Source organism: Paramacrobiotus metropolitanus, unplaced genomic scaffold (assembly GCF_019649055.1).
Source record: "Paramacrobiotus metropolitanus isolate TYO unplaced genomic scaffold, Prichtersi_v1.0 Parri_scaffold0000103, whole genome shotgun sequence".
Lineage (NCBI taxonomy): Eukaryota > Metazoa > Tardigrada > Eutardigrada > Parachela > Macrobiotidae > Paramacrobiotus > Paramacrobiotus metropolitanus.
Window position 1 is genome coordinate 460,985 of NW_026570323.1, and position 21,548 is coordinate 482,532.

Here is a 21,548-nt window from a genome sequence, read left to right on the forward strand (position 1 = left end):
GACATCTAGAGAGTGGAGCGATTATCTTCGGTATTTTCTGAGTTTTCTGATATTTTATTTTGCATTATGTCCTGCGGATGGATTCGGAGCGCGGCGCTTTTGGAGCTCGTCATCATCGTCATCAAACGGATACAATATATCAGCCGTCGCTGCCGCTGAAATAAGCTTGCTGGCGTTCATCCGCAGCTGTTTGGGTGCGACATCAAAAGTGGCGCTTGGGTGTCCCTGCGCCGGCAACGGGAAGCGGTGCAAGGACGCACGCACTATCTCTCTGCACAAATTTCAAATGCCGCTGCAACCCATCGTTTAGTACGTACAACGCAGCTACGAACCAATGCGTTGCCTTTGCCGACAACGACATAACAGCAACGACTGCCACTACCAGCCCGTTAACTACCACCACCGCTGCCACTACAGCTACAGTATTACATCAACTACCGCAAGTAGAACCAGTGCGTCTGCAGGTTGTCCCGCGAAAGCTGACACTACCCTTCCGACCGGCAGTACTACCGAATGCATTGGTGCTGTGTACCCAGATAATATCGCCTACCCTGTAACTGCCCCAGGACTGTCCACTTCTGAAATTCTGGAAGGTTTGAATGCACATAATAACTATCGCCGAAGGGTAAATGCCACCAATATGCAGAAACTGGTACGGGATGCCGGTGCTGCTAGTAACGCCCAGTACTGGGCAAGCACCTGCCCATATCCATATGCTTCGGATTTTAGAAACCCGGATGACGGGACCTTCCTTCCGGATGCAAGGAAGACCCCTCGTAAGCACTAATATTTCAAAGCTTGTTTTCAGGTCGCAATCTTAGTCGAAACATTTCATTCTTTGCATTTTTAACTGCCTTCCCGTGGTTTATACATGTAGGTAAGTGCTGTCACTGTAAGTATGATCAAATGCTGCGTTAATGTGTCCAAATTGTACCGGAAGTGCAATAACCGCAATTGTACAGCAACCGAAACTCCAGAAAATAGGTAGATTGTGGTAATCTACAAAGTGCCGTTCTCTTTTATCAGGTCAGCAGTTTTTTATCGGGTCATTTGTAAGCTTTGTTAACGAAATCACAACGTTGAGATTGTTCATGGATTACATAAAGACTGACGTATGCTGTACAGATACGATGTGATAAGTTCAATATTCATTAATTTCATTTGGTCGATACTGCGCAGTATTGACCAAATTAATACTGAACTCCATGCGTGCACGGGAATACAAGAGAGTTGGCTGTGTTCACTGGTGTTTACGCGGGTGTTGGCTGCGAGCGCGGGGTTCGGGGACGGGTTTTGGATGCGTGCTCGGTTTTTTTCAAAATCGCTTGAAATTTAAAGATTGGAATTGAATTTGAATATGTGAGCGTAATTAGCCATTTAATGATAGAACGTACTGTAGATCAGAGAAACGGGTGGAGGTGGTCAGGTAGCGGTTTCAAAAACAAATGGGCATATTAACCCGTTCCACACCATGCGTGTTAGACCGACATGTTGGAGGACTTCTTCTGTAGAGTTCGTTGTTGTGGTCATAGGTTGCTTTAAATGGTTTTGTTTCAAAGAAGAGATGTTAGACTACAGTTTGAACTATGAAGTCGTTAGCTCCACCATGTCCGTGAGGTCTGGAAAGTGACCAAACATGGTCAAAAATGACCAAACCGGGCTCCCGGAGGTCCTGCTTGTCTCTACTTACCTCCAGATCAGATAATTACCACAAAAATTAGAAAGGTAGTTATTGTCAAGCTTTGTGGAAGAGCCAAACAATGTTCAGAGAAATAAACACCCGCTGGTCAGTTCTGGTCAACTGAAAATACCATGTCGAATTTGACACGGTTGGGCATGGTACTTACTTATTAATAATCTTTTAAAATCCATATCAATTGACTGAAAAATCGTACACGGTAGCACAAGCAGTCAAAAGAAAGCTCATAAAAACCTTTAAATAGTGGCCTGAGTACAGTGGTCAGCAGACTGACCACTGGTCAATAATGACCGGAAATACGGAAAATATAATTTTTGACTGAACGCTTCTAAAATCGTTGTGAATTAAATGTAAACAAATTTTATAATAGCACCTCACAATGGCACTACGTATAGTCACCCTGATGCGCAGAAGATGGCCTGATGCATGTGAATGTGCTTTATTATTACCATATGCAGAAGGTATTCGGCAACCTGGCTAATAAATTTTCCCGTTCTTATGATTTGTTCTTTTCAAAGTTTCACATGAGTTCAACTAGAGTAACGAGTAAATAAACCTGTAAAAGTTACTAATTTCGAACTGATGCTTTGGTAATTAAACTTCTGCGCTGCAAAAAACACACATTCCAACCTTCGGTTCATGGGCACTGGTAACGCTAGCACTGATCTGCGCAAAACGGTGACTATCAGAAGGAGCATCTTACAATGCGTTGCTGAGTTTTGACAACGTCTAGACACTATTCAGCAAAGGTGTCGCCTGAGACAATGCAAAGTACATGCACTCCCTCACAGATTTTGGACAATTAATGTCTAAAAAATAAGTCGTTCGCCTGTACAGTAAGTAATAGGCTTTTTTTTTAACAACTTTGCTGAATCTTATGTGGATACTTCCAAATTTCGTAGCAACTGGTCATTTGTATGACACTTGGAAGGATTGACCACCGGTCCATAGCGATGGTAACCATTAGCCAAGTTTTTACTCTTTATCTCAGCTATCCCATTCAGTTGCACAACCGGATATAGTTTTACTTCAACTGTGTACGTCACTTGAATTGTGGTCACAATAAAGCCGATGACCAACTGTCCAAAACGTAGAGCAGGTGACCAACTGTTGCTAATTATCGAAGCAGCACTTATGCACTGCATATGAGTGGTTTTTTCCTTTTTTAAATTTTCCTTGACCACTGGTCAGCTTGATGACCATCACGGTGAGTCCTTGTTGAAGTACTCGTCGAGATCTATCGTTTGAGCTATTGGCACATTCTGTACGAATTTTCTATCAGCTGTTATAAACGGCGATGGATAACATGTCGGTGCAACATGGTTACCATGCGTGTCATTCCGACATGGTCATCTCCTGCTTGACCTATGGTCGCTAAAATTTTGAAAAAAATAATTTTCTCTTAATTGAATTTTTCTGTCCCAGACTGCCAAGTTTCAAAACTGTACTCCCATCCCTTCTAGTACCCGGTTTTCCTGGGTTAAACACGGTGGCTCTGTGTTATCGCAATGGGAGCTGCATTTGCTTACGGGCTTGACCATGGAACGGCCACATTCGAACCGGAAAGGATGCGAGGTAATCTGAAGGCCGCATTCGAGGCCAAAAACATCACCCCAATCTCTTGTGCCTTTGGCAGGGTTGACAAAAGGCCTGCCCGGATCGGAAGCAGGAAGGCAAAAAATTAACCCTCGTTGCATAAGTCGTGAAAAACAGGCTACGAGTACGAGCTGATAAAATTATAACTTTTAAAGTAAAATTCAAAAATATTCGAACACAAGCGGACCCAAGAAAGTCACCCGTGCACGTAGCCAACGCCCGTTTTTCCCAGTGCTCGCAGCGATAATGACTATTGATTTTGTGATTGTCACAACTATTCTACGCTAATTTTTTAACCATTTTATGATTTTTCAGAATATTCCCATGGATGTAGCCAGAGTACAGTAGTTGGTGGCTATGGTCAGGCATGGGATATTTCTGACATGGGCCGGGTATCGTGGACTTCGGCCGTTGCCGCCTGGTACAGCGAAATTTATTACTTTAGTGGTTGCGATGCACCGTACAATAATATTAACCTTACATGGGACACCTACACGCAGGTACTCGTTCTAAGCTAGCTGTATGGATAATAATCATCCAGGATTTTAATTTTCCGGAGTTAAAAGTTTCGGCGTTCCGGTTTTAAGTCTACAGCAAAGAGAACAGCTAATCTTTTTGTCAGTTATACAGATAATGATATTGAACTAAATTTTCTATTACAGTAAGCCGTAGAAGTGCGTTACCACGGCACAATACAGATACTACACTACATACGTCTTATGCCTTGGCGGTACTGTTTTATAAGCAATGCTGTATTACAACTCTATTGCCGTTTAGGTGATGTGGGCAGACACTGCGGCCATCGGATGCGGACAAGCGATGTGTAATAACTACATAATCAGCCCCGGATCTGCCGGTTATACTCCCGAAGTGAAACTGTACGTTTGCAACTACTGTCCTGGGTAAGCCAGAAGTCCGAGCAATAACCCGAACTCGAAAAATTAAGCTTCCCAAATGTATTAATTTTGATTAGGGAAAATAGAAAAGTTTGCTTTGTCTGCACTTAGGGGCAATGTGAGAATTCCAGGTCAAGGTTACGCCCACTACTGTCCGTGGAAATCAGCTGACTCAGCGGCAAAGTGCTCCGCTTATCCAAATTAGGGGAAAATGTGCGGACCTGGCGATTGTCTGTGTGCATAGGTAGTCCTGTGACTGCTGTCTCCCCAAACACTTCCGGCAGCGAGGACCGATCACCTCTTCTACGAGTATAAGTCCATATTTGATAATTTCGATCTGCATTTACGCACTACTGTCGTGTAATAGATAAAAAGTAGACGTTGCACAGTGCTTGTCTTTATCCTCACTGCCGACCTCGACACAATCGGATAGAGCGACTCTTATCTCAAACTGATGGGGAGAAGTAGTAGGATGGTAGAAGTAGAAGTCGAAGTCCGGAACCAGGAATCCCTGCTGCAAACACGAGAAATATGCAAGAAGATCGAAGAGTATACGTTACCTGACCTCACGCTAGATGTTACCAGAAGCGGTAAGAGCAAGATCCATCAACCTTGTACTAAAGGGCATGAAGATTGAAGAAGAAGAAAAGACCAAAGTTCACGGGATGCAAGTGGGAGCTAGTGGGTAACCTGTTACGCCACGAGACTATCCGAAAATGATAATGCACGTCGACGAAGTAGAGGAAAAACCCCTGATATAAGTGAAAGGTCACCAAGAGGTCAGTTAGCAAGTATCCTCACTTGTGAAAGAGTATCCCAGGGCAAGAAGTCTGAAGTTAATCAGGTCGTGAACAGATCACTACTTCTTATTGGAAGAAAACTCTTGACATTTGTGTGGGCGACGAGCGCCTTATATAGTCTTGGGCACGCGCAGGTGCGACTCTTCGTACGCGCAGGTACGGTTCTGAGAACAATAGGGATATAAAATCTAGCCAATACTCTACGATCACTGCCACGTGGACTAATCAAAGATAGCATCATTACAGCATAGACTAATCAGAGAAAAGGGTCAGCTAGTACAAGAGAACAATAGGTTAAGCTACGTCGTTGACATGCGGTCACGTCGAAATGGCAAGTCGCGGTCAAAGTTCTCTGCTGGACATTTCTAGGAAGGCTCGACTCGAACACCGGGTCATGACTCAAGTAGGCGTTGTAGTAAGGACTAAGCCTAAGCCTTAGGTAGAAGTAGTAAAGATGTGTACTAAGGGACGCCAGTACACGTAACTACTTTATCGCACGTGTTTTCTATTCTACCATAGTGTTTGCTATTCTACATGTATATTCAGTTTCTCACGATTTATGTAGAATGAATGAAAAATTTTGTTGCTCATAACGCGAATAAAAGTACCAACTTAAAAAAACGGTAATAAATAAACGTATGCGAAAAAAATACCGAGTTCTCGAATCTCGAAATAACAGTTCCCAAAGACAGTTATCTGTAGAGCAATAAAGACCGCTAATTTGAATTGCCGGCCATGAATAAAGCACCATCATAAAGTATTTCACAAGGCGAATCTTTCGGTTTATCATGCATAAAGCGCGACTCACAATGCCTATACAAAATTGCAAACCTGCCTCGGTACAAGCGAAGAATAAAAATTAAAATACTTCTGTACCGGAACGTTATGCAGCACTTCCCGGTACCGGTGGATGAGAATAATTACTACCGGTCCGCTTACATGCAGCCGGGCATTTCGGTACGTACTTGTCTCATGTTGACAATTGCTGCCATTTGTGACGTGTTCGATCCCAAGTCCAACTGCTCGTTCTCGTTTGCTTCTACATTTCCATCTTTCCTCGAGTTTATTCGAACCAAAGACACATCTGTTACAGTAATTGCACTATATCCGTGCATTTTTGCGCTCATTGCACATAAGACTGCTGATTGTTGACATGTTTCTACCCATTTGATTGTAGTCCGGCTCCCAAGTCCGGCTACTTTTAGTGATCCAGTAAATCTTGCAAATCAGAATCTCCAGTGACTGCTTGTTTTACTGTTGCCTTAATACCGTCAAAATGCAACCAGTGCAGTCCCCCATTCCAGTAGCGCAACACTCTACCAACTTTCAACTTACGTAAGAGCAAACTGAGCGGTTCACAATACACCCGAACTGACAAATTTTCTGCGTTAAGCTCATATAAAAAGAAAGACGGTATAAAAAGAGAACATATCTGTACAATGAAATAATTATTCACAATATTCATTCTACAGGCGCTACATACAGAACGTGTTGTAAGCCTTATCCATAACCGAGAGACTCTTATATCTGTTGCAGAATATCCGCAGCACGAATGACGTACTCCGGGGATCTGAACTGCTCACCGTTGATGGTCTCCCGCAGCCACTCAACGACGACCTCATCCGGTTCACAGTTCTCATCCACTGTTTCGTGCCCGATTATTATCGCCGGATACCAGTCGTCATCGTCGCAGTCCGCAAATACCATCTCGTCATATCTGAAAATCATCCCTGCGACCGTGAACCGCACAGAGCGGCGCGGAGCACTAACAAAGGGCAGCGCCGGCTTGTCCGTGCTGTATTTGTACATGTAGATATCCCACAGCTCCGTTGGAAGCAGCAACGCATGCTGAAGAAAGAGCATGGTCATCTCGCGTTTTCGCGCAGGCGGATTCGCGATGTACGAACCCGCAGGATGTACCTTGAGGGGACCACTGGCCATTTCGGCGTCAGTTAACAACGGAATGCGCAGCTGAAACAAGACGATGCCCAGCATTTCCCGTCGGTTGGCGGGTGATGGATCAACTTTCTGGCGCCTGCACGCCTCGAAAGCCCATCTGCGAAGTGGCAGCTGAAACATGCTTCGGAACACTAGGAGCTCAATTAAAAAAGCGACGCTTACGCCTCGACAGCCGTGTAGATGACGCTTTCCGGTGCCACCAGTGTGTCGCGTTGTACAATCATCTGCAGTGTCCGATGGCTCAGTGCAGAAAAAGTGTTCCACCGGTAAGACGAGCTCCATCCGAGGCGTCAATCAGATCCAGGCATTTCTGGATCTGATTGACGCCTCGGATGAAATATTGTTTAAATCCGGTAACCACACGTTAGCCTGCAGATGACAGCACAAGTCAAGCAAACCAATGGAACAACTGCATAACATCATAACCAACATTTTCCAGAGCCAGGAGGCAGTTGTCGGAGTTGAGATGCTCCAAAATGTAGCAGCAGCAGAGATCGACGAGCAATGGGAAGTCGTATTTATCCGCGCAGGACAAAGTGGGAAATGCGTTCTCCAGATTCAGATCGTCCACTGCATCAGTATACATAACTACCAAAAACAACACGCCACTACACTCAAAATAACGTTTGCATAAAAATGTAGAGAATTCACGCACCTGAGCATGTTACTGAAGGCTTCAGACGGAATGTCAGGGATTTCGATCACATCCTGATTATTCGCAGCTAAATCACCATGGAACATAGCGTAGAACACATCGCTGCTCAGGCTCAGAAACATCCTACACAGAATTCATAATGGCCATCACCGCAAACGACGCACCCATTCAAGGGAGCTCCTCTGGCAAATATTCGTTATTGTTGGCAAACCAATGGAACAACTGCATAACATCATAACCAACATTTTCCAGAGCCAGGAGGCAGTTGTCGGAGTTGACGTGGTCTACAATGTGGCGAATGCAATGATCGACGAGCAATGGGAAGTCGTATTTATCCGCGCAGGACAAAGTTGAAAATGCATTCTCTAAACTAAGGTCACCCACTGCATCCGAGTATACATAACTACAAAAACCATCAAACGTCTACGCTCAGAGTAACGGTTACCAAAAAATGTAAAGAATTCACCAACCCGAGCATGTTAGCGAAGGCTTCAGACGGAATGTCAGGGATTTTGATGACATCCTGATTATTCGCAGCCAAATCCCCATGGAACATGGCGTGGAACACATCGCTGCTCAGGCTCAGAAACATCCTACACGAAATTCATAATGGCCATCACCGCAAACGAAGTACAGATTCAAGGGACCTCCTATGGCAAAATACACTCGCACTTATGCGCATGGAAGATCTTCACTTCGCCATGATCGCGTCCCACAGCGAACTGCACGTCAGTCAGTTCGGCTGCAGTTAAGGCACGCTGCATGCGACGGGCCACTCCATCCAGTGCGCCGCGACGTTGCAAATACATAGGGAACTGTCAACAGTTGCAGTTGACAGCATATGTCGAACAAAATCGAAGGAAAAGTGCATCACACTGGAACTAACATTTTCCTGCGCCACGAGGCAGTTGTCGGCGTGAAGATGCTCCAAAATGTAACAGCAGCAGAGATCGACGAGCAACGGGAAGTCGTATTTATCCGCGCAGGACAGAGTGGGAAATGCGTTCTCCAGATTGAGATCGTCCACTGCATCTGAGTATACATAACTACCAAAAACAACAAGCCTCTAAACTCAGAATAACAGTTGCATTAAAAATGTAGAAAATTAACGCACCTGAGCACGTTACTGAAGGCTTGAGACGGACTGTCAGGGATTTCGATGACATCCTGATTATTCGCAGCCAAATCCCCATGGAACATGGCGTGGAATACATCGCTGCTCAAGCTCAGAAACATCCTACACAAAATTTAGATGTCCATCACCGAAAACGACGCACCCATTCAAGGGAGCTCCCTCTAGCACAGATTCGTTATTGTTGGTAGCCTCGCCACGTACTTACTTATGTGCATGGAAGATCTTCACTTCGCCATGATCGTCTCCTGTCGCCTATTGGGCAACGTGGAGAGGGGTATCACCGGCCTTCCGAGGTTGGATGAGGGTAACCTCGGTGTCTGGGATTAAGCCTCTGGGCTGGAGTCCGAGTCCGGCCCCTATCCTGTCTGCTCCAGTGGCGTTCTTTCTCGGTGTTCGAAGCTTCTTGACCGAGGGTTGATAGGACTTTGATGTTAGTTTGAGGGTGGATCCATCCGTTCAGTGGCTTGATGTAGTTGAAGGCTGCGACGTAGCAGATCGTGGTTAAGAGCCGCGATCTGCGGATGGAATATGGTCGCGGAGGTCTCCACGGACGGCCGTACTTGTGTACCAGTGGCGGTCCTTTATTGCTTCTCTTCGGTAGCAGAACGTGGTTAGCCGCGAACTGAAGGTCAAACAGCGTTGGCTCAGGTGAAGGCTCCTTTCTGGGCCAGTGATGGTAGCCAGTCGTGGTTAAGGTCGCGATCTGCGACGTTGGTAATAGATGTGGTTAAGGACGCGATTTGTGCCATGAAGGTTGTTGGTGCCGGAGGATCCGAACATTCTGACGGATACTATCCGGGGGAAACCGCGGAAGACGTTCCGGTACGGTGCAAGCACTAAAATTCCGACGGCTGCACCCGTAATTGCCGGGTCAATCCGGGGAGTCCGTTCCTTCGGATTTGGAAAGTTAACCCTCAGATGGTGGAGCTGAACTTGGGCTTCTCCACCGAGGGTCAGATTGGACTTAGAATTTTCGAGGAGGGTTCAACCACCGTATCCCTGATTGAGGGTCCGGTTGGGGAGCAGAACGTGGTTAATACGATCTGCGCTTCCGGTCCATTTTACCACCGTATCCCTTATTGAGGGTCTGTGTGGTAGAAGATGCGGTTTGAACGCGATTTACGGGGGTTCTACTGCCGTGTCCCTTATTGAGAGTCCGGCTAGTGGCAGGAACGAAGTGGATGCCGATAATCCGCGGTGGCAAGGTCCCTATTGGAGACGTCGTTGTGACCATTTTCAGCTAGTTTTATGGTGAGTTTAACCCTATGGGGGTCCGGCTAGCATTGAGTTCCGGTTCACCGAGGCTCTCTCGATGTCCGATGTCTATGGGGCCTGTGTTGAGCCTCCGGTATTCTTCGTTGGCCAGCCTCAGTCCGTTGTCTCGATTCTTCAGACGATGGTCCGTGGTTAGTTGAGCTTCCTTGAATCGATGGGGTCGACCCTATTGGGGTCCCTACCACCATCGAAGATTGTACCGGGAGTGGTCTCGGTACGATCAAAAGTCTGAAATTATACCGAGTTCTATGGTTCCCTATAATTTACATCCTATAGTTACTAGGGTCAGATATTGCCGGTTCTCGCTCGTATCCGCCATGGAGGGATTCGATTCTGCGATCCTCCGACGCATTCTGCATCTGTTTTGAGGTGTTGTGATGTTTCCTTCGTCGGCCCGGTTGATTTGGCTGGTTCAGCCTCAACCTTCGGTCATTCAGGCTTCTTCGGCTTCTCCGATGCAGCCTTGGGTAATTTGATAGAGACCGCTTTCTGCGTCGGGCCGACCCTCATGTGGGTCTTGCACCGTCGTAGAAGGTCAAAGTTGAAGTCAAGGCTCGGTCTGTGCCGTTGTCTTCACGGTTTTCGGAAAATTCCGGCTGTCTAACCGGGGCTTCGGGTTCTCCGAGGCTTCTGTTTTAGCGTCCGAGGCTTCCGAGCATCCGAGTTAAGGTGTCTCCAACTTGATGCAAGGCGCGAGCCTCCCTCAGATGTGATCCACGTGGCACCTATTGGGTGCCATATCCAGCTTGTATTCTCCGGGTTTACCGCGTTCTTGCCTATTGGGCAAGACGGGACCATTGGAAAGAGGGTAAATTTTCGGATGGCACCATCGGGTTGGTCGCCTTCTGCGGCGCTGTCCGGGTCATGACTCCGTCCAGCGGTGGTTCAGCGTTTTCCGCCCATGGTATTCGGCCATGTCCTGGGTTGGCTGCCTCCTGCGCTTCTGTCCGGTTAATTACTCCGTTCAGTGGCGATTTTGCCGTTCTTACCCGTGATGTCTGACTATAATGCGAGTGTCGGTAGCATCCCTCTCTTAACCGACGAAGTTGGGGTTTTCGCCGGAAAAGTGGCATTTTTGCCCTGGCCAGACAAGTTTCTGGCCATCTTGCTCGGCAAAGGTAGAGTCGGGACCCCTACCTGAAGGTTCTCACCGTCATTTGAGAGAGTCCGAGGTTCATCCCGCGGTGGTGCGTTTGGGGTCCCCAAACGTCTTTCCTGGTCCGCCAAGGCCGATTCTCAATCCTTTTCCGGATAAATAGGGTTGCTTCTCGGTGGTTTGAGGCTCCAAGTCGGGAACGTTAAAATTCCACCCGGTGAACTCCCCTTGTGAATCACCTTCCGTGTCGGGAAAGAAGTCCCTTGGGTCCATTCCGGATCCATTTTGGTAACTGTTTCACCTCATTAGGGTAACACCGGGTCATTAAGGTTTGATGACACCGCGGCAACGATTAGTGCCGGGTACAATCCTCCTTCGATCGAGGAAATGGTCGGCATGGCAACTGGGCCTCCGGGTCCAACATTTTCTCACCATTCAGGCAAGATGGGACCTCAAATCCTGTTCTAGGATATTTTCCGGGAAATTCTGCCCGGGCACTTTTTAGGTATCCCTGAGTTAGTCGGGTAAGTTACTTGCCGGGTCGGGTCAGCTTCCGTCGATTCTCAAACGGTGCCTTCCGGCATGCAGCACTGGTTGCCCGCTGGAATAGCTTCCCAAGCCCCTCGGTCGCTTGTGACGAGTCACCTGAGGTACCAGTCCAGTACACTCTTCTTATCGCCCCAGAGTGCTTCTACTTCGGCTTGCATGGCTGCTAACTCGGCCTGGCTCGAAGGAGACATTAGCGGTTCTTCTATCTGCCACTCAGTGCCCGATGCCTTTGGTATCGGGATTGACTTCACTGTCTCGTTCTCCCTCCTGGGTTCGTCTACCTTCGGAGCTTCTTCTTCCGGGGCAATCGTCTGTCGCTCGCCGGTACAATCCTGGCCAAGGGTGCGGTTTTCGGGGGTATCAACCTTCTGTTGTACCGGTTTATCCGCACTGCCCGATGCCTCTGGTATCGGGATTGACTTTACTTTCCCGTTTACCTTACAGGCTTTATCTTCCTTCCGGTCTTGCTTTGCTGCCGCAGCCTTCTGTCAGGGGGGATACGGTTCTCACCGGTGTGCGCACTCCGGTTCACCCGTTTTTCCACTCTGCCCGATGCCTCTCGTATCGGGATTGGCTTTACTACCGGGTTAGGCAGTTGAGGTGTCCGGTCAGCCGGAGGGTCCGTTGGGACTCTGCTTGTCGACCGGAGGTTCCTTTGCAGCAGCTCCCCTATATTGTATTGCTCCGGTGTTTCTTGCCCGAAGCGGTACGTCCGTCAGCTAATCTCCGCTATGGCGTTGGCCTGCTTGTCACTCTCCGCAAACCGGTCCGTGAAATTATCCAACCATTCGTTGACGGTCCAGCCTTCTTCAGGCTCGAAGGTCAATTGGTTTTCAAACCATTCGAGAGCCGGGCCGGAGAGGACATTTTCCAACGCGGTCGTGAAGTTCACGTCTGGTTCGTTCAGGTCACCGTCCGGTCCGTAGATCCGTGGGATGGTTTTAACTCATCTGTCCAGGCTTCTACAGACCCCGTCGAACTTCGGTAACTGGGGTCGGTTGCTACGGTCGATCGACCGAAGCAATCTCTCTTCACGATCCCGCGCATTCCGTAGGGCTGCTGGGATCCGCTCAAGAGGGCTACCTGGCAGGTCTACCGGGATGAGCTGCGGTTGCGCTGCCGGGTAGCCCTGCTGGGCCACCGGGATCAGCAGGGGTTGAGTCGGCTGTGGTTGAACCTGATGTTGAACCGGGTATTGAGCCGGATGGTTGCCCTGTGTGTCGGGTAAACCAGGCGGGTCGACCAAGTTGGGTCGATCTCCCGGTGCCAATGGTCTCGAATGCTCCGGCGGAGCCGCATTTTGCGGCACATGTCCGGCAGCCAGAGGGCGAGGGTTAGCGTCTGCCCGAATCAGCTGATTCTGCAGTCGCAGATAGCTGCAGGCTCTAGCGAAGCCTTCTGGGGTCGGGCTGGACATAGATTAACCCATTTAGGGTAAGAAGGCGGTTCCTCTATAGTTCCAATGGTTCCACGAGTTCCACGGGTTCCATAATGTACATTGGTTTCACACGTTCCACTGGTTCCATAAGTTCCACCCAGTCCAACTATCTACGCTACATCCGACGAAACCGCAGCAAAAGTTCTTGTTACGTCTCCATATGGTACCAATGGAACGTATGGAACTCTATTGGAACCCATTGGAACAATCGGAACTACTCTACATTTCTCATTGCGCCCTTTACGCGACACATGGAACCTATGGAACTCTATTGCAATCCACTGGAACGTATTTACAATGTTTCCTTTGGTTCCAATGGGTTCCAATGGAGTTACATAGGTTCCATTGGTATCACATATCTGTCATAGTGCAGTGAGACGATGTACAGACGATTACGACGACGAGACTGTTCTTCCAACAGTTCCATTGGGTTACAGTAGAGTTCCACAGGTTCCATTGGTATCAGACCAGTGCGCAGTGAGAGATGTACACTAGTTCCAACAGTTCCAGTGGGTTCCAGTAGAGTTCTATTATTTCCATTGGTATCTCTTGAGGGCACAACGACTTTTTGTGTTCCGACTATAACGACCGGTACAGGGAAACAACGTCTTAATTACCCTAAACGGGTTAAACTCTCGGAGAGGAGAGGAGAGGGCTGGATGATGATGACTTCGAGTGATGATCCGCTAACTGGTCGCGACCCTCAATTACACCTATTTGGGTCATATTTAGGGTCTGTTGCGGCAGAACGTGCCTCGGTTGCTGGTCCAGCAGCATCCTCGAGGGTCGGTTCTGATTGGGACCCGCAGGATGGGGTCCGGTAACCTCATTCTGGTGTGCAGACACGATGACTGCCGGGTGATAAGGCTGTGGTGACACTGGCTCCGGCACAGGCTGCTGCTGCTCCAAGTTGCAGATCCGCCGGTGTAGGGCTTCCATGTCCTGCCTGGCAGCCCTCTGCAAGTTGCCTAGGTTCCGCTGCAGGGTGCCAAGGGCATGCTGGGTTTCATTCTGTAGGGTGCAGAGGGCATGCCGGATTTCCGTGTGCTCCCGCTGAAGTGTACCAACAGCCTGCAGGGTCCCCGTCTGGTTCTTCTGCAAAGTACCGACGGCTTACAGGGTCTCCGTCTGATTCTGTTGCAAAGTGCCGAGGTTCTGCTGCATGGTGCCGAGGCTCTGCTGCAATGCCCCGACGGAATGTACGGTCTCCGACTGTTGTTGCAGGGTCTCTGCAGAGTTCCTTTGCAGCTGTCCGAGGAGGCCAGCGATCTGCTGGAGAAGCGGCGGATTCTGTTCGCGCCCTTCTGACGGGTTGGCTCGACAGTCCACCGGGGTTGCGTACCGAGGGTCCCACTGAGGTGAAGCCCCGAGGCCGAAAAGGGGGACATTCTGTCCCGGTAAAGAGGTTGCCTGTACCTCCACTAGCCTGATTGGGCCCGTGGAAGGTACATTACGGCGAGCAGGACTAACATGGTGAGGGTCGTAACCCCCGGTCTTCATCGGTTCCAGTGGAGTCTCGTTACTGTGTTTGGTGCGGTACAGGGAATCAATCACATAAATACCCTAAACGGGTTATACTCTCTAACAGGGTTTTTGTCTGGACAGAACATCCAGCACATTGGGTAACCACGATTTGCCAAGGCAACCGAGGCATCGAACTTTGACTGCCAAGGCCGACACTGCCAAAACATCGGACTTGAACTCACCAAAAGAGGACAAACCCCGAATACCGAGGCTACCCTCGGTGTGGACCCTTGAAGCCCGGCTTCACCAGATTTACGTTACCCAATAGGTGACTGGACACGATATCACCGGTTTTGCTCGGACGAAAACCTCGAACCACAGAGAAAGAACCCTTCGGAGCCGACCAGACAGGGATCGGACTCCCACTCAGAGGCATTACCCAGTCTATAGTGCCCAGTAAGCGATTAGACACTAACTTGAAGGGTTTGCCCGAATGAAGACCTTGAAACATTGGAGCCAACCGGACGCAAAGCTTGGACTGCCAAGTCACTTATGAAAACAGATCCAATCAGGTGCAAAATCAGCACCTTAACCATCAAGAAGTTGTTTATACTGCACTGTGCAGTTCAAAGCACGCTGAATCACCCCTTCAACCTTCAAAGCCCGACATTGACCGGCCCAGGTGCCCAATAGGAGACAGGACGCGAAACAGCCGTTTTTGTCCAGACGAAATTCCGGAATACCGGTATTTTACCGGAGGATCACCCATCAGAGACCCAATAGGTCTTATTTCCATCCGAGAGAGGATGCCTAATGGCTTTCGCGGATCGCGACGGTGCATCTTTATTCAGCTGACCCTATGAACCTCGGCTACTGAGGTTCCATTCAACTTTAACCGGAGGATCCCGGGTTGGAAATTGAGTTTCACGCCCGTTTCTCACCCGGCTTAAGGAGATCCAGTCTCGCGCCCGTTTCTTACCCGACCCTCTGTGACGTGAACCGGTACCACCGGCTATCCCGAGAACCGATGCCTCGCACCCGGATGGAGAGTTTAACCCGTTTAGGGTAACTAAGACATTGCTTCCCTGTACCTTCCCTTAAAAGCGAAAACAAAGATTTCGAATATTTAGACGCTGCAACAGCCTGTGATACCAATGGACCATATGGAACTCTATTGGAACTTATTGGAACTGTTGGAACTACTGTACATCGTTTAATTGCGAACTAACGTGACACCAGTGGAACCTATGGAACTCTATTGGAACTTATTGGAACTGTTGGAACTACTTTTACACCGTTCAATTGCGACCTGGTGTGACACCAGTGGAACCTATGGAACTCTATTGGAACTTATTGGAACTGTTGGAACTACTTTTACACCGTTCAATTGCGATCTGGTGTGAAACCAGTGGAACCTATGGAACTATATTGGAACTTATTGGAACTGTTGGAACTACTGTACATTGTTCAATTGCGCCCTGGTGTGACACCAGTGAAACCTATGGAACTCTATTGGAACTTATTGGAACTGTTGGAACTACTTTACACCGTTCAATTGCGACCTGGTGTGACACCAGTGGAACCTATGGAACTCTATTGGAACTTATTGGAACTGTTGGAACTACTGTACATTGTTCAATTGCGCCCTGGTGTGACACCAGTGGAACCTATGGAACTCTATTGGAACTTATTGGAACTGTTGGAACTACTTTTACACCGTTCAGTTGCGACCTGGTGTGACACCAGTGGAACCTATGGAACTCTATTGGAACTTATTGGAACTGTTGGAACTACTTTTACACCGTTCAATTGCGATCTGGTGTGAAACCAGTGGAACCTATGGAACTCTATTGGAACTTATTGGAACTGATGGAACTACTGTACATCGTTTAATTGCGCCCTGATGTGACACCTGTGAAACCAATGGAACTCTATTGGAACTTATTGGAACTGATGGAACTACTGTACATCGTTTAATTGCGACCTAATGTGACACCAGTGGAACCTATGGAACTCTATTGGAACTTATTGGAACTGTTGGAACTACTGTACATCGTTTAATTCCGACCTGATTTAACATCACTGGAACCTATGGAACCCGTTGGAACTGTTAAAATTTCTGAAACTAACAGCACTGCGCCCTTTTGTGATACCAAGGGGAAGCATCGAATGCTGTTAGAACTCATTGAAAATAATATCAGTATTTACTAGGTTTCTAATTATGTTTCTAATATTTTAGTAGCTAACGCTACTAGAAAATACCGGTGATGCTCAAGCTGATATCATTAGGAAAGGTTTTACGACATTTTATGCCTAATTAATTCGGTAAAATGGGAAAACACAGAAGCACTGCAGAAAATCAAATCTATAATTTAGAGCATTTTAGCTAAGCATATGAAGAGCTAACTGCAAAAATCGATATTTCATAATTAATCGATAATTAATCGATAATTATTAGTAATTAGTTTTTATCGCTTAGAACAGTACGGACAATTCCAAGGTTTCTGTTTTGGTGGTGGTTTTCCTGATCGGGTAACACGAGGTGACACATACGATGCGCACATATGATGGAACGCATGTTGGCAGACTGTGCAGCGCAACCACGGTTTATCTTTGTTGTCCGGAATAAGAGCCGCATAACACTTCCCGCATTTTATGATCTTGTTGGATTCGCTTACATTGGTGTCGTCTTGGCTGAGTTTTCCGAAACGATGATGAATGGCACGTTTTGTAGCTTCGGGATCATCTGCATTAAACTTCCGTGAGTTTCAGGTCGAAGGTTTATAGTTATGTACAGTTTGCTTCACTAGCAAGTCATTACGATTCACCTTCAGAAACAACGGAAGCGGAAAATGATCGAATTTTGTTTCCTGTGTGGCCTCTATCTGCAGCGTAACGTAACATTATAAAATTTCGAAGAAACTTAAATACAAGCTCGATTTATAGTTTCTAGTTAAACTCTACCTTTTACAGTCATTTTCTTTGGAGTGCTGCTAGATAGTGGTGAGAAGTCACTGTCGTTAGCTGGAAGTGACTGATCCATGTTAGCATTTTGCGTTCCAGATTCAGTAGCTTCCATGGCGCTGCTTTTGCGCTTTCCCATGCCGCTGGACGTTTGCGAAGCTAAATCCACAATTAAAAGTACAAGGAGGATTGGTGTTGAGTCGGCAATGAATTTATCGCTTAAAGTTAGACTGATCTCCCAATCCACTGGAGTCTTATTAAGCCGTCAACCGTGGATGGTTGCCTTTCCTAGCATGCGCAACCGCCAACCGAGGTATGATGGTAGCCAGGTAGCGTCATGTAATATACTGCAGCTGGCATATTACGGAGCTGTTGATTAGTGCAGCCAATTACGGTTGACGGCCAAATCAGCCTCCAGTGGATTGGGTGTTCATACTAACTTTAGGCGATAAATTCGCTGCAGACTCAACACCAAGGTGGAGCTGCTGTATCGCAACGAGATTCGCTTCGAATTCAGGACAAGGCCTAAGTGTACACCGGTCTTACCATCCAAATGTGGCCTCGCTTTACATGTTGCAGCAGCAGGATTACCGGCCAAGCTCACCTCGGGCGCTTCGTCTAAAGAAACTTGCAAAGCACCGACGATACCATCAATCTTTGCAAGTTGCTCTGAAGTAAAGTGCTCGCGTGGCAAAATTAAGGAACGCCTCCGCACACCCTTCAGATTCACTTGGTGCTGCTTGTCTGCCCAAGCAATCTGGTCAATGCACCAGCGATTTTGTTGCAACGGGTCCTCTTTTGTTGCATCAAGGAACAAGTCCTTCCGAACAGCCAAACAAAGCACGTCTTCCGCAATATCTTCAAACTTCACCGAGAGAACGTTCTTAAAAAACGTATTCATCTGAAAGAATATATCGTCAAATTTGTATAATGAATTCGAGAACTAGATAATTAATTTTGTTGTACTGTAGTACATAAAGGGCGTTTTATTAGGCATTGCCATCTAAATATAACAAAGTGCAAAGCGTAAGTACACTACTTTACCGTACAGACTAAATCACATTTGTAGTATTTAGATAAGATTTTTTAGCCTGGTGTCAGTTTCGATAATTTGTGTCACATGTTCTGTGAGCAGTTTACTTGACGAAATACATCGTTGAGCAACTTACCTTTTCGGCATGAGTTGTCTTGCGTAGTGCTTCTATCAGTTGAGCAAAACTTTCTTTGGCCAAGCAGTTGCTTCGGTCGGGAAGTAAAGATAGCGTTGTACGCGCGGTCAAACCATTGCGCGGTAAAGTTTGATATGGCGGGGCTTTTAAAACATGCCGTAGCAGGCACTGGAGAGCTTCTTCTTGGTCGTACTCGCAAGCAACTTTACGGGCAATCTGCAGAAATATTTAAGAAAAACATAATGGATGCAGAGTCATCTAGCGCTATGGAAATAACGTTGTATAGTACCATATCCCCAACAGACGACAGTATAGAGTATAAGGTTGCAATTCGGTGAGTGCAGCTAACCATCCCCGCTGATAATAGTTTTGGTTTGATGATTTCGTATTTGTCATTAACCGCATTAGTCAGTTCACGGCATCCTTCTTCGCCAAAATGAAGCAGTTTCCGAACATCTTTGGATGCACGTTGCTGCGCTTGCTCCAGAAGTGTGAAAACAGTGTTATCGATGTCGGTTATCTCGTTATCCATGGTCAAAATAGCTACCCGACTCAATGTCCGCATTCTGTAAAAATCTCAGGTTTTCGTGCGTGATGGCACAATCAAATAGATTACAGAGCTTAAAGAGCGAAATTTATTGAGACTGACTTGTCTTTAGTTGCGGCAGCGATATCATCCAGGCCATCGGAATTCATGGTAAGCGCACAAGACGAAGTAGGATGCACACCACCGCTGTTTTTGTTGCGATAGTTTAGATATAGTTTTCTTTCGTACACGCATCCAAATATACGTGGCATTAGCTTAGGAAATGGATTATCGTGGATTATTAAAGGAACGTGCAATTTTGTCCAGCGATCAAGGCCTGCGGAATCAGTTATTTCTCCTAAATTGCAAATGTCTTCCATATTTGTCCCGAAAATTGACAAGCTCAGATTCAGAAGGAGCGTTTTCCACGTGTCTGGGAGTCCGACTACGATCAAGCTTGGCAAACCTTTGAAGTGCCTGATCAGGACTCCGTAAAACATGCTGATCCAAGAATGTGCTAAAATTATTTCCAATATTCAAACTTATACAAATTCAATTTAAAAGTATTTCTGTTTTTAGACAACCAATACAAATGATTAAAGTAAATTCTGGTGGACGCGATATCAGTTGATATGGTTACAATAATATCTTTTATAACAGTGATAAATATTTCACTCACCACACATTAGTACGAAGGTGTAGTAGACATCTAATGGCAAATGTTGTCTTATAATGGCAAACAGTCTGGCCTTCTTTTTTCCTTGATAGACCTCGACAGTGCGGGAATTAAAACGGATGACAAAGGTGTCCACACATATGCACATTTATCGGTGTCGGCTAACACCATTCCACCCTCAAAAGGGACGAAAATTATGTCCGGACCAAAACGAAAGTAACACCGTCTTCTTGCAGTCCCAGGTGCGAAACCGCTTGCCGCTTTAGCGGAATTTCTTTGTCTTCGCATTTCCTGTAAGAAATGAAAAACATGCATACATGTGCGTTGCGTCCTCACAATTGGGTGCTTCATTGCGTCCAGTCCTTACATGTATACTAGTACTTCTGTGTAGCTACATAATAACATCACAAAAGCACTTGATCCATTATTATTAGTATACTTTCTGTTGTGTTTTTTTATATACAGCTTTCTTATGTAGTTTTTCAATATATTTTACGTACTCAATATACCGTTGGTGATACCACTCCCCTAACTTGGCGAGAACCTTGTTGCTCATGTTGGAAAACGCGGACGAGCCGCCTTTGATATGCAGATCCGAGGAGAAATCTTTAAAATTGTTCCACGACTTGCTACGAATGTAAACCTTCCTGCAAACCAGAATTGGCCGATATACACAAAATATAAGTACATGATCGTCTAAAGCTTATAAAAGGCCATTTAGGTTCGCCGCCGTTATCGTTACAGTATCAGTTTTAAAAGTCTGAGGGTTACGGTACGAGCTGCGCTATTCTTGTATGTAAACCGAGTTGCAAGTTATAGCGCGAGTTTAAGCTACCGTAGAATCGTAGATACCATACAATAGTGCATATAATATAATAAATAAATCTGTACCTCGTGCAGCTGTCGTCCTGCAGTTCAAACAGCGTTCCAGATTCTGTTGTTTTTCCTTCCACTTCTGCAATGGGCGTTAACACAAATGCCATAATCCAGTCGTCCACTGCTCGTTTTTCCTTCTTTTTAAAATAATAGGTACGACCATCCTTATCTTTAAACCGGTATTCAGCTGCCGTGAACTGTAATAAAGCGCTACTCTATAATCGGCTAAATTCCTGCAGTTATTAGTAGACTGTGCACAAACACGCATAAGCTACTTACACAAAACGAATCTGAAGCCGATTGGTTAGACATTAGAAAGTATCTGTAAGCCTGTTCACAGGATGCAAAAGCCAAATTACAAATGCCAGCAACTTCCTTAATTATTTAATTAGAATGCGTTTGTCAAAAACTTGCTGTTTCCAAAGGATTACAATTTACGGCTCATTTTATTGGCACGTTCCCACAAAAAAAATTCAGGGTTGGATACAGTTTACTGTGTTTCAGCCTGGTTATTTGTACAAGAAGTACGTTTAATCACTTTAATGACAAATTATATGTTGACTAAGCTGGTACTGCATTGATTACAGTAATAGTATTACGTATACCTAATCTAATGAACGATCTATGGGTGCATACTGCCTTTGTAGCTGTGATTTCATGGCCAGTCGATGAGTTTGGCGCTCGCTGTGCAGTGAAAGTGCAGTCAGCCTTACCTCCCAATGATGATTGGACTTTTGGGTGAAGTACTGACTAAAAGGTGAGCACAATTCTCCAC

At 46.5% G+C, this 21,548-nt stretch overlaps 2 protein-coding genes and 1 long non-coding RNA gene across 3 annotated transcripts; 1 reads left to right on the forward strand and 2 right to left on the reverse strand.

Annotated features, from left to right (window-relative positions):
• The first annotated feature begins 638 nt into the window (after window positions 1-638).
• Window positions 639-4,336, forward strand: LOC129597352 (cysteine-rich secretory protein 2-like). The gene is made up of 4 exons (XM_055494838.1): window positions 639-776; window positions 3,611-3,795; window positions 4,073-4,197; window positions 4,269-4,336. The coding sequence occupies exons 1-4, from the start codon at window positions 641-643 to the stop codon at window positions 4,300-4,302; spliced, it is 480 nt and encodes a 159-aa protein (XP_055350813.1). The 5' UTR covers window positions 639-640; the 3' UTR covers window positions 4,303-4,336.
• A 12,516-nt stretch (window positions 4,337-16,852) lies between these two features.
• Window positions 16,853-18,050, reverse strand: LOC129597322 (uncharacterized). Its single transcript, XR_008691555.1, has 3 exons — window positions 17,527-18,050; window positions 17,391-17,447; window positions 16,853-17,308 (listed from the first exon to the last, which is right to left on the reverse strand). It is a non-coding gene; the product is annotated as an uncharacterized LOC129597322 (long non-coding RNA).
• An 18-nt stretch (window positions 18,051-18,068) lies between these two features.
• Window positions 18,069-21,173, reverse strand: LOC129597345 (uncharacterized). Its single transcript, XM_055494832.1, has 9 exons — window positions 21,053-21,173; window positions 20,789-20,970; window positions 20,398-20,544; window positions 20,121-20,188; window positions 19,345-19,738; window positions 18,985-19,261; window positions 18,696-18,911; window positions 18,131-18,427; window positions 18,069-18,086 (listed from the first exon to the last, which is right to left on the reverse strand). Exons 1-9 carry the CDS (start codon window positions 21,083-21,085, stop codon window positions 18,069-18,071), a joined length of 1,632 nt encoding a protein of 543 aa, XP_055350807.1. The 5' UTR covers window positions 21,086-21,173.
• Window positions 21,174-21,548: the final 375 nt, after the last annotated feature.